General features: G+C 38.3%; 1 protein-coding gene across 1 annotated transcript in view; it reads right to left on the reverse strand.

Moving 5' to 3' along the window:
* The window catches only part of LOC124162474 (branched-chain-amino-acid aminotransferase, cytosolic), a 70,319-nt gene that overhangs the window by 17,861 nt on the left and 32,731 nt on the right, over positions 1 to 19,727 (reverse strand). Inside the window, exons 6-7 of the mRNA XM_046539020.1 lie at positions 2,653 to 2,856; positions 2,336 to 2,566 (exon numbers count right to left, since the gene is read on the reverse strand). Of these exons, the coding sequence (XP_046394976.1) occupies positions 2,336 to 2,566; positions 2,653 to 2,856 (435 nt within the window). The remainder of the gene's footprint in view (positions 1 to 2,335; positions 2,567 to 2,652; positions 2,857 to 19,727) is intronic.

A 19,727-nucleotide genomic window follows, 5' to 3' on the forward strand; every position in this document is an offset into this window, starting at 1 on the left:
CTTTCCTGACCAGCAGCGTTCTAGCAGTGCATATACATTTTTCTGTTTGCAACATTTGAATTTGTTTTTTCCACTGCATCATTCACTAACCTCATATCATCAACTAAGTATGTTCCTAAAGGAAATTTCAGTTACAGAAGAGAAGGATATTGAAAATATGGATTTCATAGAATGAGAGAACCGACAACAACTCAATTATAATATGATATCTAAAAATGTTATTGACATAAAGAATTAGGTCTGGCCCATTCCAGGGAAATAAAGTGTTCTACCAGGAATCAAATCATGAATCGTGTCAAATAAATATTCAGATGAAAAATAACATGGATACTATAAAAATAATCTCCATAATGCAATAAGCTAACATTTGAATTTGGGTAGCTAAGGAACCAACTCAATTCAATTTTAGTACAGTTTTTGAACAACATTATGCCAGTAGTACTCAGAAGAGGAATAGATGGTGTCCATAATGTACAACCGCATGAACTATCATATCTGCATTGAAATCCAGAGCTGAGAATATAATTCCTCATGAATTACGTAATGATACTGATATATACATGTATTCAAGTACGATTTGAAAGATGCATTTTTTTCTGGCAAATGCATATGATGCAGCTTTCAGGTTCCTCTCACAGGGAATGCAAGTGAAACTGAACCATTTGTTTAGTTAGCATGATCTGGTGAAGTTTTCAGGAAACACTCATAGATCATGATTAACAAGTCATTGAATTTAGAATTATGGCTCCAAATTATCATGACATGCACATTAACACCAACAAACAATAACAGGTACTTAGTGACAGATGAACAAGTCTACCATTGGTCTCAAGCTGACTGATTACTGAAGGATACTTACACTTAAGCTCATCCACATAAACAGAACTTTCTACTAGTTAAAAACAGAGAATTCTAAAAAAGAAAGACGGCAGCATCTAATAAATTACACTGACAAGAGTTGACATGCAAACTACATTTTTTATGAACAAGTAACCTAAAGTCATGAAATCCTCCTGTTGAGATAGTTTCATCTACATTCAAAATTAGAGGGATATACAACTTCATTAATCATCACACTTATTATCATTGAAGATAAAGCTTTGTACCAGCAATTGCACAACAACACAAAGTATGCCGGGACTAGCCACGGTGATAACTTCATGGAGTCACCCGCAATGCACAAATTGTGGGAAAAATCCACAAAAAATATCATTCGCCTTGACCAGGATATGAACCCATATCCTGATTTCCAGTCGAGTGCTTTAGCCAGTTACGCTACCAAGGTATCATTCTTCTCTATGGAAATTTGAGGACTATACCGAACAAGGTTGTATGGACTGCTGAGCATATTATGCGACAAGCAGTCCACATCATGCACACAGCGCCACAGCCGGAGATCAAAGCCCGAACTTTGAACAAGTCTCTAAGTTCAAGCTCAACAATTTGTGCATTGGGGGTGACTCCGTGAAGTTATCACCATGGCTAGTTTCAGTATACTTATATTCATTAAGAGTGAACACCTCCGTGAGTTCAAAGTTCGGGCTTTGCTCTCTGGCTGTGGCACTGCACAGCACACTCACTAGAGAAGATTTCATATGCAGCATAAGCTTGGGGATCTACATTCTTTGGTCTGTAACAAAATTAATCTCAATCGAAATAGCAACTCCCTACACTTGTAAGACTACAAAATAGCCAAATGTATACTTGAAAATAGATTAAAAAATATTCAACCACTTCTTGCAATAAGCTAGGGCACACTTAATGGACAAATTTTACAATTTACAGAATGATAAACTATTATTGTCCCTTTTGTAGCAAAAAATAGCCATTATGAGTGAAATCACATAAAAGATTACATCAAATTTGTTACCAAACATCCATACTTTTTTCACCATTTTGAAAAAATATGTAGAAATTTTGGCATTTCCAATGTATTGCATAACATTTGACTAATAAATCTACCCTTCAGTATTTTTTTTTCTCCATTCAGCATTTAAAAGATTTAGACTCATCTCCAACAACACAAAAAAGGAATACATATAAGAAATTGCCTAATGCCATAATTTGCAGAAGTTGTTGATCTTCACTATAAACACAGTAGTGAAATCCACACTTTGGTATTTTAATGCAAAGCTACCCGGTATCTGCAGCTCAGAGCCATTTTTCAAGTTGAAAATGGAACTAAGTTATTTTAATTAAAACAAGCGTGGAGTTCACCATAGTGTTTTATTATGAAGAATACAAAAGGGAGTAAATACTAAAATTATATAACCTACCAATGCAATACAATAATCTTCTTCAATGAATAGGTAGCAACAATGTGACAATGACTTACATCTGTTCCTATGAGTGTTGGACGTATGTACAGGCTTGATGATTCAGAATGAGGAACCCACTCCTGGTCTATTTCCACTAGTCTACTTATACATTGGATGAGTTCATCTCCATCAAACGTGGGTAAAACAGCTGCTACGGCTGACCTGTTCATCCTCTCCATGTTCCGATCTGGCCGAAATAACCGAATTTTTCCATCTACTCCTCGATATGCTTTCATTCCTTCAAAGAGCTGTTAAGGAAAATTCTGACTAAAAATACACGCTTAATATATTGAACATCAAGTTTTCCCAGTCACAGGCAAATAGAAACACTCACCTCAAAGGCATAGTGCAACACTTTAGCTGCAGGATGTAAACTTATGTTTTGAAATGGTACAATTTGTGGATGCTGCCATCCTCCCATAGATTTTGAGTGGGATATTTGCAGCATGTGATCCGTGAAGTGTTTTCCAAATACCAGTTCATCAGGTTTGGGCTTCAGCTGTTCTGGCGTCGCAAGCTGCACTTCTAAATCTGAGTACTGAAAATACAAATAACACCCAAACAATCAATGCAGAGCTACTACATCTCATATTCAACACACAAATTATTCTGGGCATCTTCTCAGAAAAGAGAAACCACATAGCCATAGCACATTTATTTGAAAAGTAAAAATGCATATGCACGGTAAGTAAAAATCTAGCAGTGATGGGAGAATGCATGCTAACTCCCACTGCAATTTTATTCCAACGTTGAAATAGAAGAAATCCACATGTTTAAGAATACTCATTACAGCAATTTCACCTGTGGTACACGTAATTGTAGAAAGACTAGATATTGGTAAGGCAGAAATTTAGAATGAAGGCAGATGTAAACAACTTCATTGCACACACAAAGCACATGCACGAGGCTGTAGTAGGAGTAGCTGAGAAATGGTTATTATCAGTTCATGATGTCATCAATGGTCAACATGGTCAATTTTTTGTCATAAATAGCTTGAGAAATGGACAACAGATGGATATGATGAAAAATATTGGTCTCCTTAAGTTACAAATTATCTATGAGATGTGAGTGTAAGGGAGAAAGAAAAATACATTTTTGAATGTGGCTATGGCAAAGAATGGAAAAGATAGAATGGAATAACAAAGTCAGAAATTGAGATGTGTTTATTAAAATTGGGGAGCAGAGATGGAGTTGAAAGAAATTATGTGGAGGAAAAGAGACAAGGGCATATAATAAGAAGGAATTGTTTGCAAGCAAGACTCAATGAGAGAGAAGTCAATGGGAAGTTAGGAAGAGGAGGAAAAAGGAATGGAATGATATTAGACAAGTTAGGAGCAAATGCTATGAGAAGATGAAAAGACATCCAGAGGATGGAGAAGCTTGGAGATGGAGAAGGAAACTTTCCACTGAGATGAAAATAGGCTATGGAGTGGATTATAACAGGGTGACTTGAATGATGAGAACATGACCAAAATGGGTTAAATAGCTTGAATGATTAACATAAATAATTCGAGCAATTCCCAAACACCATAAGTGTGTGTGTTTGTTCTTGAAGCTATCATTAACCTCTAACAGATGATGTGACATTAATGCCATTCATTGTTGCATTCTGTGAAGGTTCGAAAAGAGATTCTCAGCCAAGGCATTGGAATCGTGTAAAAACCATTGAAAAAGTCTTGAGGATCAAGGGCACCATATTATTGAAAAACCATGAGATTTTCTCATGTTCCTGAAGTCAGAGAAAGGATTAAATGGGGGAACAGGACCGGTAACTTGAAAAAGCACATAATTATTTTTTGCTAACAGGCGCTTCCCATAATGGACAATTGCAAACACCAACATGCTGGATGGGTACTGTCTAGAGAGGTTGGACTCGAACCCACTACCTCCAGATTGGCAGGCCAAGAACTTAACACCTCTGTCACAAAGGCCAGGGGAGAGATTCGGTCCTAGGATCCAATCAATCACAGAAGGTGGAAGAGATTACAGGGAAGGTAAAGGAATGATGACAGCCAAATTCAGGGTTCTCTAGTCAGGTTTATTTGTTTATGATTGACAACAGCTTCAAAAGACCATTTTCGGTCCTCCGATCCGATTTCCTCTTCAGGTTGAAAGATAACAAACAACATACGCGGCTCTAGAATCCGCAATTTGGCAGTCATCATTAGCATCACTGTGGAAAACTACACAAGAATTTCAAGATAGCAGAATGAGAAAAGGCATTAGCACAGGAAGGTTTCAAAAATATTTAAAGATATGGCGTTGAGAAATTAGGATGAGAGTAGGTTGTTGGCATTTGAACTTAAGACAAAAAGTAAAGTGAGTTATATAGGATGGACAAAAAAAGAGAGAACAACTGGGAAGAATTCAGTGGATGGAGAGTGAGAGCATGAGGGTGGATAGAGGACACAGTGAGGACAAAGTTATTTTCCTCGAGGGCATTTTGCACAAGTACACACAGATGATGAGAATAAAAATTGAAACTTAGAAATGTATCTTCTAAAAACCAATTAAAATAGAAATCGATTCATCAAAAAACCGGTATAGATAAACTAGTAAATTTCACTTCAGCCACACATTCTAGCAAAAATATCATCAGAACAACCACGTTTTACAATGCAAGACAACCATGGTAGCTCTACGAATGAGAAAAATATGCATCTGCAAAGAATAATAGTACCTACGAATTGTAAAGCAATTTAAAACCTAAATAACATGAAGCATTTAGTGTAGTGTTGATTCGATTAGTTAAAGCGAATTTTTATTCGCATAAATTCATTTTCAGACGAAGAAATCATTTTCAATTGGTCACCAGAAGTTGAGTTCGATAAAAAAAACGATTAATCCTGAAGTATAACGCTAATGGAGTAGTTCAAGGACTGGCAAGTAAATGAATCATAGCGAGAATCGTCTGTGCGAGAATCTAACAGGCGCCCATGAATTTCGAGCGTGTTTTGCTAAGTTCTAGGCAAAGCGTAATATGGGGTTTACGGAGTAATAAATATGGCTCGGGGGATGGAAATCCAATGCCTTTATCCCTTTATCCATCACTCGGCACGTGCCTTTTTCCGTAGTTGAAACCCAAAGTGCGTATAATGGGCACGCACCTTGGTTGAAACCATCGCTGGTACCGTCTTTCAGCCAATCAGAACTTACGGTCGCTAACAGCGATTGCAACGCCCCTCTAGGCTCATAAGAAGTGATTCGTGAAAATCGCATATGCGATAAATGCGATACACGTGAATAAATGCGACATAGGCGCGATGACTGGACTTGCAAGATATTTAAACCTCAAAATTGCCTATGCGATGGCGAAATTAGTAAATTTAGAGACGAGCCCACCCCTCGCTACGCCATTGGACGCTGGGCCGTACTGCTTCATAGATGGTGACGCATGTATTTTCATCGGCAGCTAATGGAGAGGTTGAGAGAGAACCCTGGCAGCTTCTGCGGTGCTAAGCAAATACTTCTTTCCATCTGCCAAGGAAAAACTGAGTTTGGTAATTCTACACTCCACACAATCTGAACACCAGTTAGCAACGTGGATGCAGAGAGGTTTTTCAGCGAGTACAATCCAGTTGTGACTGACAGACGCAACTGGTTGAAGGAAGAAAGTGTTGAAACTTGTTCAATGTTGAACGTTCAACTACTGTAAATGATATTCAGGCTACAAATATAATTTTTAATTATTTACTTTATATCTTATTCCTTAATTTATTATTGTTATACCTCATAATTATTTAAACTATTCCGTATTCTTTCAAATAAATGTTTCGTCCCATTTTGCCGTCAACCACTATTGATACACCATGAAAATATATTAAAAAATAGAAGCTACAAAATGCTATAAACTGTAATTGAAAATGCCATAAAATTAAAATGAAAGTGCTATTTTCACGTATCTCTAGATACTTATAATAGTAGGACTGTAGCAAATACGGTAAGTGACGGAATGATATGGAAAAAGGGACGGTGGGGATGACCGTGAGATTCAGAAAATGATGGGTCGAGCGATTCTTGTTTTGGTCCCTGAAAACATATCGCAGGAGCGATAAGCGAGAAGGACGGAAAAAATTATCGTGTGATTCAGTCTTCATTGTACCCCATCTATACAAAACTTATTTGGCCTGTCCCTCCGTATTTTTCCTTCTGGTTTCCATTGCCACAGTTGCTTCGGGAGTATTTTTTTTACTATCCGTCACACGCGCTCGTATCACTTCGATTGCGGAGTTTTCATTCCATCTACTTTTGATTCATCGAGTCACATCCTTTACCTCTCTTTCTCTTTTTTTTAATTCGGAGACTGTTATTTGCATCAAGTTTATTCAACTCTGTGGAACGAGAAAAAATGATAGTGTAATTCAAGCTTAAATATTCAAGAAGTAAGCGCACATAATCACGACCAATCAGCGCCTTATTGTTCGCCGGGATATGAAGTATGGGCGGATTATTTTCTCTGGGCGTGACTTAAGAGAAGTACCCTTCCAACGCGAAGGAAATACGCGGTGAAATGCCAATGTAAAAAACAAACTTGAGAGAAATGATTGTTCTGCTTCGCTTGGGTGCATACCTATTTTAACGCCACTGAAATCCGAGCTTAAAGTCATTCATTCATCAAAGGATCAAATTCACTGGGGAAGTACAATCACACCAAATTACATTTTCGGCGTCACAATTCAAAACTGTCTTCTTACACTTATTAGTGCATGAGATAATGCAGAACGGAATAGCACACGCATGCACGTCGCAGCGACTCACACACGATACAAATGCCGTATCCGAAAGAGAAAAAAGATGTTATCCTTCCGTACGCAAACTCACCATTGCATCAAAAGCACGTAATCAATGGCAACTTCATAACTATGCTTGTTACTGATAACGTGATTTTGACGCAATGAAGAGACCGTGTACGTGGTGAGGACAACATGTATGACGCTTTAGAAAACGGATTAAGACGGCGTGTCGTCTGAGTACAAGTGAATTTAAAAAAGATATTTCATGGGAATTACTAAAATATGTTTTTACGTAAATTTACAGAAAAATATGCGGAAAAAATCTGCACATGCCCGAGAAAAAACAATGAAAATAACGGCACTCGGGGGCGGTCTGGGGTGTTTCTCATGGGGTGACTCCTAGGCTGGAGCTCATAATATGGCCCTCACTACCGGGATGAGGCGGTCCTCCCCCGGAAATGGATTTTGACGCTATGCCGGCTCTTAAAAACAAGATAAAAGTTAAAAATAGCAATTTCGTATAAAAAATACTATGAATTGTGAGAATTTCAGAGCTTATAAAATTTAATAATGTACTATGGTTATAATGCATATTTAGTGATTTTTTTCTATGGAACTTAGGAGAATACTAAAAAGATAACCTTGTAAATAACCTTTTCGAATAACCATTTCAAAGAAGCATCATGTTTTCTTTTACCTTATGACACCTGTATATAATCTTTTTACTCTGGGCATGTTGTAAAAAAAAAGCAAATAATGAAAACGTAGAATTTTAAAATAGAAAAAAAATTTGGTCCAAGTAAATAGTCTTTTTCATTACGTCTTTAATATACGCTTCACTTTAGACGCGATCGTTGTGGTCCCCTACTGTAAGCTTGTAGCCTTCGGCGATCCCGACCAGCCAACCAGGTCAGACCGCCCCTAATGGCACTTATAGCAGAAAAATCGAGATGCGGTCAGCAATGTTGAATCGACAGAGGTGGACGTATGCACGCGAGTAGGGTAATGGGAAGCGTTACACAATAAGATGAGTCACCCTTTCCTCAATCAGTTGCATGCTCTTACATCAGATCCCTTGCCTGTTAACCATCGCTCCAGTCCTACGTAACAGTAGCATTCGACGATCGAGTAGGAGGCCCTAACTAATGCGATTTGCATGACGCGTCCTCGTTCAATCGCAAGGTCAAACAGAAAGAATTTCAGAGAATCAACGGATAAGGACGACGTGCAAACATTCGCTACCCTATTTCAGGTTGTCTAAGAAACTATTAGCATAAATACGATTTTAATAATACTTTTAAAATATGCTATTCATACTGCACACAATTCATCGACTGATGGCAACAAAAATAGGTTTCTCGAGCTATATTCTAAGGTAATTTCATCAGAAAATCCAAAATTTCTTGTGGCGATGTCTAACTAGTCTAAAAATGTGATTTTTTTCTTAATAATTCAGGAATGTATGTGTCGCTTTGAAAAAATTTATATAATGTTGGTCATGCCTAAAAATCTGGCCAGAGTTAAGATGGCCGATCAGTGGCCATTGCCCAATGGCTCACGCTTAGTTACGTAAAAATCACGTCGTCAATAACAAGGAAAGTCATGAAGTTGCCATTGGTGATGTGATTTTTCCCTAATGATAAGTTTACGTATGGAAAGATAACATACTTTTCTATGTCGAATGCAGCTCGCTTGGCTGCTGATCGAAGACTTCCGGGTTCAAATTATGGGTATCGCCTCCGGTCAACCCCAACAAAACCACCGAATAGGAGGCTCAGGAGAAAGAACTGGCCCCCCTATCTTTTATGTGTGGAATTCACAAGACCGTGGCTAAGTCTGGTGAAGGCTCCACATTCTCTATCCAAACCAAAGCTTAGGGTTGTACCGCTTAGTGATATCTCAAAAATCATGATAAAAAATAAATTTGGGCTGGACAGCGGACTACTTAACTACATAAGTCGGAGGCGACAAGGTCAGATCCCTTGCCTGCTCATACCAACGTATTCGACTCTCAGCGTATCTCAGAGGTACATGGAATACCACGATTGTCCGTCAAGAAAGGAAAAAAACAAATGAAACCGGACGAGAACGCACATTTATCAACACTTAATCTCTTTGCCTTGATGAATGAACATTGACATACATAACATAGACATAAGTTTAATGACTACAGTGCATATCACAAAATATTTCTTACCCCAGAAAAGTTTGGAACAACTGAAAAAAGACCAAGTAGATAACCAAGCGGAAAATAATATAACCACAGATGCTACGGCGGATTGGGTGTTATGGCGGAAAAAAAAATCGTGGCCTCACGTGCCCAATTGGGGCAGCCACAGTTAGGAAAGGCCCAAGCGGGCGGGGATAGGTAAAAGGTTTCTAGTCCAAATCCCCGAAATTATACAGATATCCCGGAGATACAGTCATTAGCGTACCCTCTCTAACTGGCCTCCCCGACCCCGATATGTACCCCTTGCCATAGTGAACCCTCAGAGAAATTATCCTGGCCACTGTCTTTTAATTAAGGAGAATATTATAAAATTAACAACATCATACGTGATACCTAATCACTTAATACAAACGTGATTATTTTGTATTCGGCACTGAATATTTTGTTTTCATCCACGGTGATTGAAAAGCAGAAAAAGCTAATCTAACAAGCAGTCTATTTTCGTACAAAAGCTATTCTTAAAATCGTACCTACTCTCACTTGGCTGCTGTAATTGCGGTATTTTTTTTTTTGCTCTTGGGAACTAGTTCCGGAGTAAATTGGACTTTACTTAGCAATCGCAGTCCGATTCAGTTGGCAGAGGCGTGAATCTCCTCGTGTTCTCGGAGATCAACACTCGCAGGGCCGCCATCTAAAATTAGCAGTACCTACTTCACACTCTTTGACGATTAGCTCGGTTTCAGGACGGCCATCCAATTACGCCACACGCACCCGTGAATTCGATTCTAATGGCCGATTTACACGTGGCACGTCATTGCGCAGGTTTACACTGAAAACATTAGTTGAAATGGCGAGAATGCGAGATCGAAATTAGAGCAGGGGCTATTTTGCCATCTCACATACATGCATTCCAGCAATTCACCCCTTACCACGACGACATTTTGACTGCGCCTCCGTACATACGTCAGTTTGCGCAATGACGTGCGCCGCTTGAAACGGCCTTAAGCATCGGTAGATAAAAATGGGGCTCTAGGGACGGGCTCGGACGGGCCCTGGCGGGCTCTAACGGCTGAAAACGCTGAAAATGTTAACCGGCGTAAACAAAAACCCCTCATCAGCCTGTTTTTTTTTTAGATATAATATTACATTAATAAGGAATGCTGAAGATAAAAATAAATTAATTGCACCGCTACATAATACCAATGTGAATTCAGAATATTCAGAACGGCCTTTTGGAACGGTGTTTTTTGGTCTTCTGTATTATAATTTTGCATAAAGAATTGGTGTTATGAATTATAATTCATTATAAGTAAAATCTTGCCATATATGGAACTCCTTTCCTAAAGATTTGAGGAATATTAAGACAATAGAAAGGTAAAAAAATGTTGATTTAAATTTAACCTCAATAAAATTTTATATTTAAAAAAAATGACGCATGAAAAACGAAAGAATGTATTCAATTTTCCTGATGTAATCACTCTCATAAACATATAATGAATTCGTGCCAGTTTTTATCAAGTCATAAGGGTTTCATTTGATTACTTTGCGAGTATCGTTATTTAGAAGTTTCTAGCAACCGGCCATAAATCTAAATGTGTACAAGACTTTACACCTATTTCATATCCCTAACCCAAATTATTAATGCGTGTAAATCTAACCCATACAATGGACAATATTACACACATGACTTGCTGACATAATTTTTTTAGGAGATTACTCGTACTACATAAAAAATTAAACACTCCAAGAGGTAGCCAAGATATCGATCTACATTGCGGCGTACTTCTTGTTTTTGAAAAGGTATGAAGAAAAAATATAAAAATGAAAAAATTTAGTGTGTAAATGTGCCCTGGTCTCTCCATCGCCGACGGCAGTTGGGAGAAACTTAATTTTTTTAAAGTTACCAGCCGCAAGAGTTCGCTTTATTTAAATCTATGCATCAGAACGGGTAATCACGTGCAAACGTGCCACTATACGTAAAGCTGCTTTCCCGTACGGCGTAGGCTGCAAGCGATAGGGAGGGGAGGTTGGCTGACCGATAAGACACTTGGAGGAAAAAACGATTCGACAGGTTTGAGGATATATCATTGATACTGACAACCGGCTGACCCCTGACCTGCAGCCGTGAGGTTGTGACGGGGATTGCGATTTCCACTGACCCCTGAATTGTTCCGACGAGAAGAGTGAAATCTCGCACTGAAGCCATTTATGCAGAATCCAGGCTGATGCGATTCCAAGTCACCGCCGATAAGTCATTCCATGGACCGATTGGTTGACACCAACCATGACGGCATCATTCATCCTCTGTCCACTCGAGCGGCGGCTATCGCATTCATCCCTTAGGATTATGAGTAATCGTACATTAAACAGTAACCTGAGTATCCTCTCCACGAAACCATGCCTGCGTTAAGTCAAGAAAAAATAACACCACTTCATAGGCACGTGGCCAGAATGTTTCGGGGAGGTATGAGTAGCCAACACTTTTTTTTCAATTCGCTCATCGAAATCCACACCTTTCATTAAATCAGCTATACATTTCGTTTGCATAATGTTGAAATTTAAATTCGTCATTTTTTTAATCAGACGTTACGAAATGTACCCACATCGAAAAATGGAGAGTCATAGATGCCCTTTGGATAATGGTCTCCTCGGAAAATGTATCGCGGGTAGTCACTGCAAAATTTAGTGGGGAAGGAGGTAAGATATGGCCGCCTGATATCCGATACAGGGCTACCTGCATGCCACTTCAATCACCTCGAGTTTTCAAATGACAAAACTTTTCCTTTACCTACACTTCGGAATTAAATTCATTTCAATGTGGAGGAATGGATATTCTTGTAAATCCGATTAAAACAGAAAATACATATAAAATGATAACCATAGGTATTGACATGAGTATTGTACTAATAGTGAACAGTGTATTGTATTGATATAATGTTGCATAGTCCTCATATTAAGTGTATTCATAGTTTTAATTGGATTTTACGATTGATCCCTTGACGAGTGCCAAAAATGGCGACATGTTTAAAACTGTGTCAAACAGCATGCGCAAACTATACGTAATTTTTATTATATTCGGAAAAATTGCCAAACATATTTTCTGAGATTGTTCCATTACGGTCTACCCTGTTGAACATATTCGGATGAACATTTCTCAGACATTCATGAGAAATACTTATAGAAAAAATATACGAAATGGACCACTTTGTTAGGGATGTATCACGAAAATCCACTTAAAAATACCAGCGAGATAAATGTATGAAATATATGAGAAGCCTGAATGAATTTTATGAAACATTTCAGGTCAAGCTGAGACTTTTGAAAGAGTTTCATGAAAACTTCTAGGTCAATGAAATCAGCAATAATGCCATGAGACATTCCAGAACAAGCAACGAAATCAGAAAGTCAAGTCTTTACTTAAGACTAAGCTACAGTGTAGGGTGACAATTATCTAAATTCTATAACATTACTTGTTGTGCTACAACAAAAATTGCAATAGTGATCATAAAAGAGAGCCAAGCAAAAATGTCCTTTCATTCATTTCGTCATTACGTAAACTTCTCAATAGATCTCTCATTGTAAATTAAGTTTTACGTGGCTTTTTCATAACATGCACGCTTAGTGTTGCAATCCAAAGATAGGGAAACTGTAGCCCTCCATTTCTCAATTTCCACGAATACTTCTTTATCTATGCTTGGTACTTGTCCCTTGGTTTTCCTTTGGAGACTTATCAGACAATTTTTCCTTCTACTATTCCCCAGATACTAATTGCATTGACCTGGAACTGAATTTCTGGTAACTAGTTTCCTCATATTACCAGTACGTATGTGAAGAATGGTAAGCAGGAAACTATCCTAACAGCAAATTCTTGCTATAGAAGATATTGTCACAGGAGCTTCCGATAAATGGAGTTTGATTTGTGAGTGAGTTAGAAAAAAAAACAAAAAGCAAATTTTTATTTTTTTCCCCTAGCATACGGAGCGTCGCGGGATATCAACGCATTGGACTAGTTTCCGCCGGATGCCGAAAGCGTAGAAAACCTATTTTTCCCAGGCTTTCTTCGAATTTCCCGTGTTTCTCAAGATGAGCGAAATTCTTCATCTACATCTACATAATACCCCGCAAGCCGCCTAAAAGGCGTGTGGCAGGGGGTGTTAGGACACCAGCCGTTTACAGCTAAAAAAAAAATTAAGTGCTCAAACGAAGTTGGGACTAGCGTTTATTAAAGTCCTTTATGGTTCGGGGGAAAAACGAATTCGCATATCTATCCGTTCGGCAAAACATCTCTCTTAATTTATCACTTCTATCGGACCTGGAAATATAGTGTGGCTCTAATATTATGTTCTCTGTGTCGCTCTTAAAGATATCCATTCTCAATTGTTCAAGCAATCTAAGCCTAGCGCGCAGCCTCCGAGTCTCCAACGGCTCCCAGCCTAATTCGCTTAACATCTGGGTAACACTGTCTGTACGCCCGTAGCAGTTTTTGACGAAACGCGCAGCCTTCCTTTGAATTTTATTCAGTTCGCGGATTAAGTCTTTCTGCACCGGATCCCATATGCTCGCTGCATATTCAAGGTGCGGTCGGACGAGAGCGAAATAGCACCTTTCCTTTACTTTCTCATCCGAAAATCTTCCCACAATACGCTTGACGAATCCTAATTTCTTCAGGGCTGTGCCGCAAATATTCTTTATATGTGATCCCCACGTGAGGTTCGAGGTTATCGTAACTCCCAGGTACTTCACTTCGTCTGTTGCCTTTACATTAATGCCATCCACTGCATAAACATGGTTAGAGTTGGACGAATTCCGCAAGAAATGTACCGCCATGCATTTGCTCAGATTAAGTTTGAGTCCCCACTCTTGGCTCCACAAATGAACGTTGTTTAAGTCAGATGATAGAATTTCATAGTCAGAGTGATCATTAATTTCGCGATAGATGACAGCTTCGTCAGCAAATAAACGTATTTTACTGCTAATGCGGGAGCAGAGATCATTAATGTATATAATGAACAACAGGGGGCCGATTACGCTTCATTGTGGAACACCTGATGTAACGTTTACAACATCGGAGCTAATTCCGTCAAGAACAACTTTTTGTTTACGATCTCTGAGAAAGTCGCGTATCCAGTTTAAAACTGTCTCGTTTAATCCGCATGACTGTAATTTGTATAAAAGTTTGTTGTGAGGTACAGTGTCGAAAGCTTTCTTAAAATCTAGAAATAGTGCGTCAACTTGTCTTTTCGATTCACCAGATTTTATAACGTCGTGAAGAAAGAGCGCGAGCTGTGTTTCGCATGATCTACCTTTTCGGAATCCGTGCTGACAGTCATTCTTCAAGTGTTCCAGGCTTTTACCGATTTTCAAGTTTAGCGGACACCCTGATAAATTGTCTTCCATACCATTTGTTACTCCCACCCTTCCCGTAATAAATTCAAAGGGTATATCCGCTAGCCTCATAAGTCTATGTTTACCCGTACGTCTGTTTATTTCTCCAACTACTCTACTGTTTCGATCCAATTGATCTGAAATTTGGTAAACCAATAGTTCATGACTGGAGGAAAATAAATGCCATTATTTTATTCCGTGATAAAGTCCCCTTGATCTTGGACATTCCAAAATGTTATACCCATCACAAATACATTGAAATCGATGCAGTGGTATTAAAACTAACTTCATAGTTTAAAAAATCATTTCACTCTCAAGTGTACATTAGCAGATTTTTTTACATCCACAAAATTAGATTTATGAATGGGGAATCGAGGCTCATACTGCCTACGATTGAATGTAAACGGGAAAATAATGGTTACTTAGAATTTTTAGGCGCGTTTCTGACTGATGTAAACAAACCTATGAATTTAGCGCACGAGATAAAAAAGAGAGTAGTAGATGGGGATAACGTGTGTACACTTATGACGAGACGTGATGTATCATTGCCCACTGCCGTCCTGGTATTCCTTATTTCAATTAAATGCAGTACACGTAAAACAAGGTTCAGGATTAATAACGGACAGATTGAGTTAAGCCTAACAGATTCGCAACACGGAGAGATAAATGTGAGTATTATGGTTAAATAGAGCTGCCTATACCATGTCATTTTCTCTGCAGAGAAAGATTGGCCATGACATTTCATTCCTTTCCCCTCACGAGGAAACTCATGGACTCCTCGGAGTATCGGCTTACTCGTAAAAAGGACTTAGATTCGGAATTTCAGCAATATCAAACCATTCCAGTTTAACTTCATTATTTCAAAAACGTAGAAACGTGACCATATTGCTCCTAGCGAAAGACGTTGCGTTTAGCTCTTAATTTTGGATTGTAGACGCTAAAAAAAATATTACGGTAACACTTCCACGAACTCTGAGTAACTCCTTTTACAAGTTTTTTGGAATATACAAATCTTTAATATCTTCGAGCCGAATTCACTTACATTTCATTTTGCAAGAACATTAGATACGGTAAACAGATTTTGGCAGATTCTGCTAGGCACAAGTGATAAAAAAGAGGGTAGTAAATGGGGAAAAACGAGTATACCTACAGTAATAGAGCGGGACGTGCTGTACCATTGCCCGCTGCCGCCTTCGTGTTTCTTCGTTGAATTAAATGCAGTACATGTAAAATAAGGTACACGATAATATCAGCCTGACAGAAAAGGTACAGGCCCAAATGGTTTTAGTGTGTATGGAAAGGTAACCGAGCTAAGCTTTGTTATTAATAAAAAAAATCCAGAAATATGCGCAGGAATGTTGTTTTAAGCAATGAAGAGAAGAAATAAAATTGAGAAAGAATGTGTACGCGCGTAGAAGGAGAAATGAGTAGGATGAAGAGAAAAGAGCGAACTGAAAGTAAGCAATCAGCGGATTATTTGAGAGCGGATGTGTTAGCGCATGAGCTGAAGAGGGATAGAGTCTCTCTATTGACCGGGATAAACAAAAATTGCGATTTTAATTCATTTCAGCCGAAATAATAATTTCATGAAAACCTGTCATTTTAAAGCCATCACATTAAATAAGGAAAAAAATGTTGCTGAATCTGGAAGAATTTCTTCCCACAGTTAAAATGAATCGAAAATTATAACTTTACATTGAAAAGTGAAACTATCGTATCGAAAATACACGCAGGGTAAATTTTGGAAATAATGAAACTATTTCAATGTAAATCAACGTGACTTCACTGGTTGATTGGCACACTCATCAACTCACAAGCCCAAGCAACTGAAGATAAGCCACGAAACTTTAAGGATATAATCTTTTGTTGAGCATAGGAGCACTACGAAAGGATTTTTGTCAGAATCAATTTTTTGGGAAGTTAAAAAAAAAAAGCACTGAATTCCATTCGGACCACCTATTTGCTCTTTAAAATTATTTCTACTTGAGATATTTAGTGGACATTGATAGAGTGGAATTTATTTTCAATTTTCCGATAGAAAATGAAGAGAAATGGAGGATGCGTAAGCGACAAACATTTCTTATAACTCCGTAAACGATTTTCAGATTTTTCAGATAATTCCCAACGTTATTATAGTCGTCACGCTTACAATGCGTTTGTTTTTTTACGAAGTTTGATTCTTACACGCTCCGGAAAACATCTGAACTCTTCTTGAATTCCCGACGACTACCATACGTTAAAAAAATGATAACTGTCCATTTCCCCGTAAGATTCAAGAGACCGTTTACCAAATATTGGCGTGCATGGTGGAAGCGTATGCGAAGGGTGTAATCTAGAAGACTATGTACGCGATAGACAACTAATGCGGTGGATCACTACGGTGGCGCACAAATGCCTACTCGGCAGAAACCTCTACAATAAATGCTCACAAATATTCAGGTAATTGCAAAACAGAAGTGCATGAATAAAAACAAAAAAGTTGTCCATCCACTCTAGATACTCTTGATTTATTGTCTGTAAGTACCACCACGTCGCCCTGCATCATTGCGACAGTATACCTAGCTAACCTGCATAAAATTCTAAAGTAACTGCATCATTGCGACAGTATACAAAGCTAACCTATCTAAAATTCTAAAGTAAAATCTAAGTATGAATGAAATAATAACCAAATAACGATGCCTAATCATTGCCATTAAAAAATTGATGTATCAATGGGGATAAGGATAATATTTTATGATCCGTGTTAAGTGTAAGCTTGTGGAGTTCGAACGAGGTCGGGTCTAGCCCATCGTTAAGTAGTTGCATTGCTTTAGGACGGAGCGAAGGGAAGGAGATAAATGTATGCATATCTTTCCCATATAGTTCTCCAGCCAAACTCATTTTTCGGTGACATTCGAGCCAGACATTAAACGAAGATCGAATCATTCCCGGCTATTAGCGTCTTGCAATAACTCCCCACGTTTGCGAGTGCGATAATACTAAATGCAAATTTTGGCGAAGGACGAAGAAAGCGTTTTCCTAAAGCCTGAGACGGAAAAATTGATCGTGTGATTCAGGGTTAAAGAAACTTAATGCTAATATCGGCACATATACGAGCTAAAATCGATAAGGTTTTCGACCTCTAAAAGCATGAACTAAGTTGATTTAATGCTTGGCTGGTAGAAAATTTATAAGACTATTTAAAAAAGGAATTCAAACACCAGGGATAAGATCATCCTCAACGAAAATAGTTCACGACTACACAGTAAATGATCAGAATGAGTTGGGTTCGGATTGAGGCACTGGATTAATTTATCAATTGGCAAATACTGGAGCTCGATAGCCGGTGTTAGGCAATGTTATAGTGAAGGTAATCTCTCGTAGTTTTTTTTTTAGGTCAGTTTTCTAATTGACCTTCCTAACCTTGTGTTCCTCAAAATAAACATCAAATTTGAAGGTCGGTCATGAGAAAGTGTAAATTTTCAGCTAAAACACATATTGTATAAGTACATTATACGCCGATTTGAGTTTTTCACTCCATAATGCTCCTAAGTGTATTGTTTTTATATGTTGATTTACGGCACAATCCTGGGAATTAATTTAATTTCCTGCGAAGCAGCGAAATACTGTTTCCCTTTATTGCATTCAAAACCTATTTACACTTTGATTAAATGAGTAGAAGAACAAATGAATACTGGCCCACTGCACAAGAGAAGAAAAATAATGACGAAGCATGTGATCGCTGTCTATTTATACTGAGCGGTGAATGTATTTTGCATCTCGCGAGACTAAAGACGTACATGAATGCAAAATAACTACAAAAGTAGCGAAATTTGTGTAAAGCGAAGGATCAATGTTATTAAGGTATTCCACCCATTGAGGTAGGCTTCCATAAAGTATTTAACAAAGCATAAGATTCTCTCATAAGCTCCAACCAGTTCACGAACGTCTGATTTGCTGATGCAATTCTCTTCCTGATGTCCTACCTGTTGAATCAGTTTTCAGGTTTCCGAAAAAGAGGTCGGATGCGCCCAGTCCAATTACGTTATCATAAACTTATCCTCTCACGAATGGGAATCGCTTTCAAGCAACTATGAATGCATCACATTATTCCACTTTAGGTAGATAGAGTATTAATTCTGCAAGATGAATGAAAGTAACAATAGCAAAACATATGATATAAACTGACTGTAAGAAAAGGACGAAATAAAAATGCGTACTCCCCACAAAGGAAAATAAAAAAATGCGTTAAGTTCTTCGAAAAACAAATGAAATACCACTAAAACCAAAATTGAAATTTTCCTATAAGTTATTTTGAACACTATGATTATAAAATGTACATTTGTATTATCTTTGGATAGGTCACAGCCGGCCATCATGGGCTGCATTTAATCTTTTTATAATGAACAAAGGATAGATCTACAGATATTTCCCGTTATTTTTCCTTCTGGTTAAGATTTATAAACTCAAGCCTTCAAAAAACCAGTGAGATTCAAAACGACCAAAAGCGAAATCGTATGAGCTCAACCATGGTAGAGACCTTTTGAGGTTCAAAATAACGATTCTGACATCGAACTCCCAAAGTCACGGATCCAAATGGCAGCTTAAAGCATTAAAATGTGCTGAGGTGTTTGAAAAAATATACGATTTATGAGATACGAAATGACCAACGGTAGTGATTCAATTCCCAGAAGAAATACAATACTCGCAATAATTTAAGTTGAAGGATATGTAAACTAATGGTGAATTTCCGGAAAACCAGCTACCTGAACTTTCACCTTTCAACAAACATCAATCCGAAATGACCCGAGATATGAATCAGAAATAGGGCCATTTAAGGCATAAATTATCTATTTTAAGGACTTAATGTCGTCAAAGCGATTTGAAACATTGTACTTTGCATTTTAGCTGGGGATTACCGAAAAACACCCATCGTGTGACGTATGCGCTTCCAAAATCTGCGATCCAGGAATAGACACTGACTTGACAAGAAGGACAGGCTGAAAAAACACAGGGTGCATCGATTGCAAGGCCGTTCGGAACCCTACGTCATTATACTCCGAGAGGGAGTGTCACGAAAATAGTCCCCTCACAAGGCCAACTGCTTTTCCAACACCTCCCACCTCGCCAGTCCTGGCCCGT

This window comes from Ischnura elegans, chromosome 7, assembly GCF_921293095.1.
Source record: "Ischnura elegans chromosome 7, ioIscEleg1.1, whole genome shotgun sequence".
Classification (NCBI taxonomy): domain Eukaryota; kingdom Metazoa; phylum Arthropoda; class Insecta; order Odonata; family Coenagrionidae; genus Ischnura; species Ischnura elegans.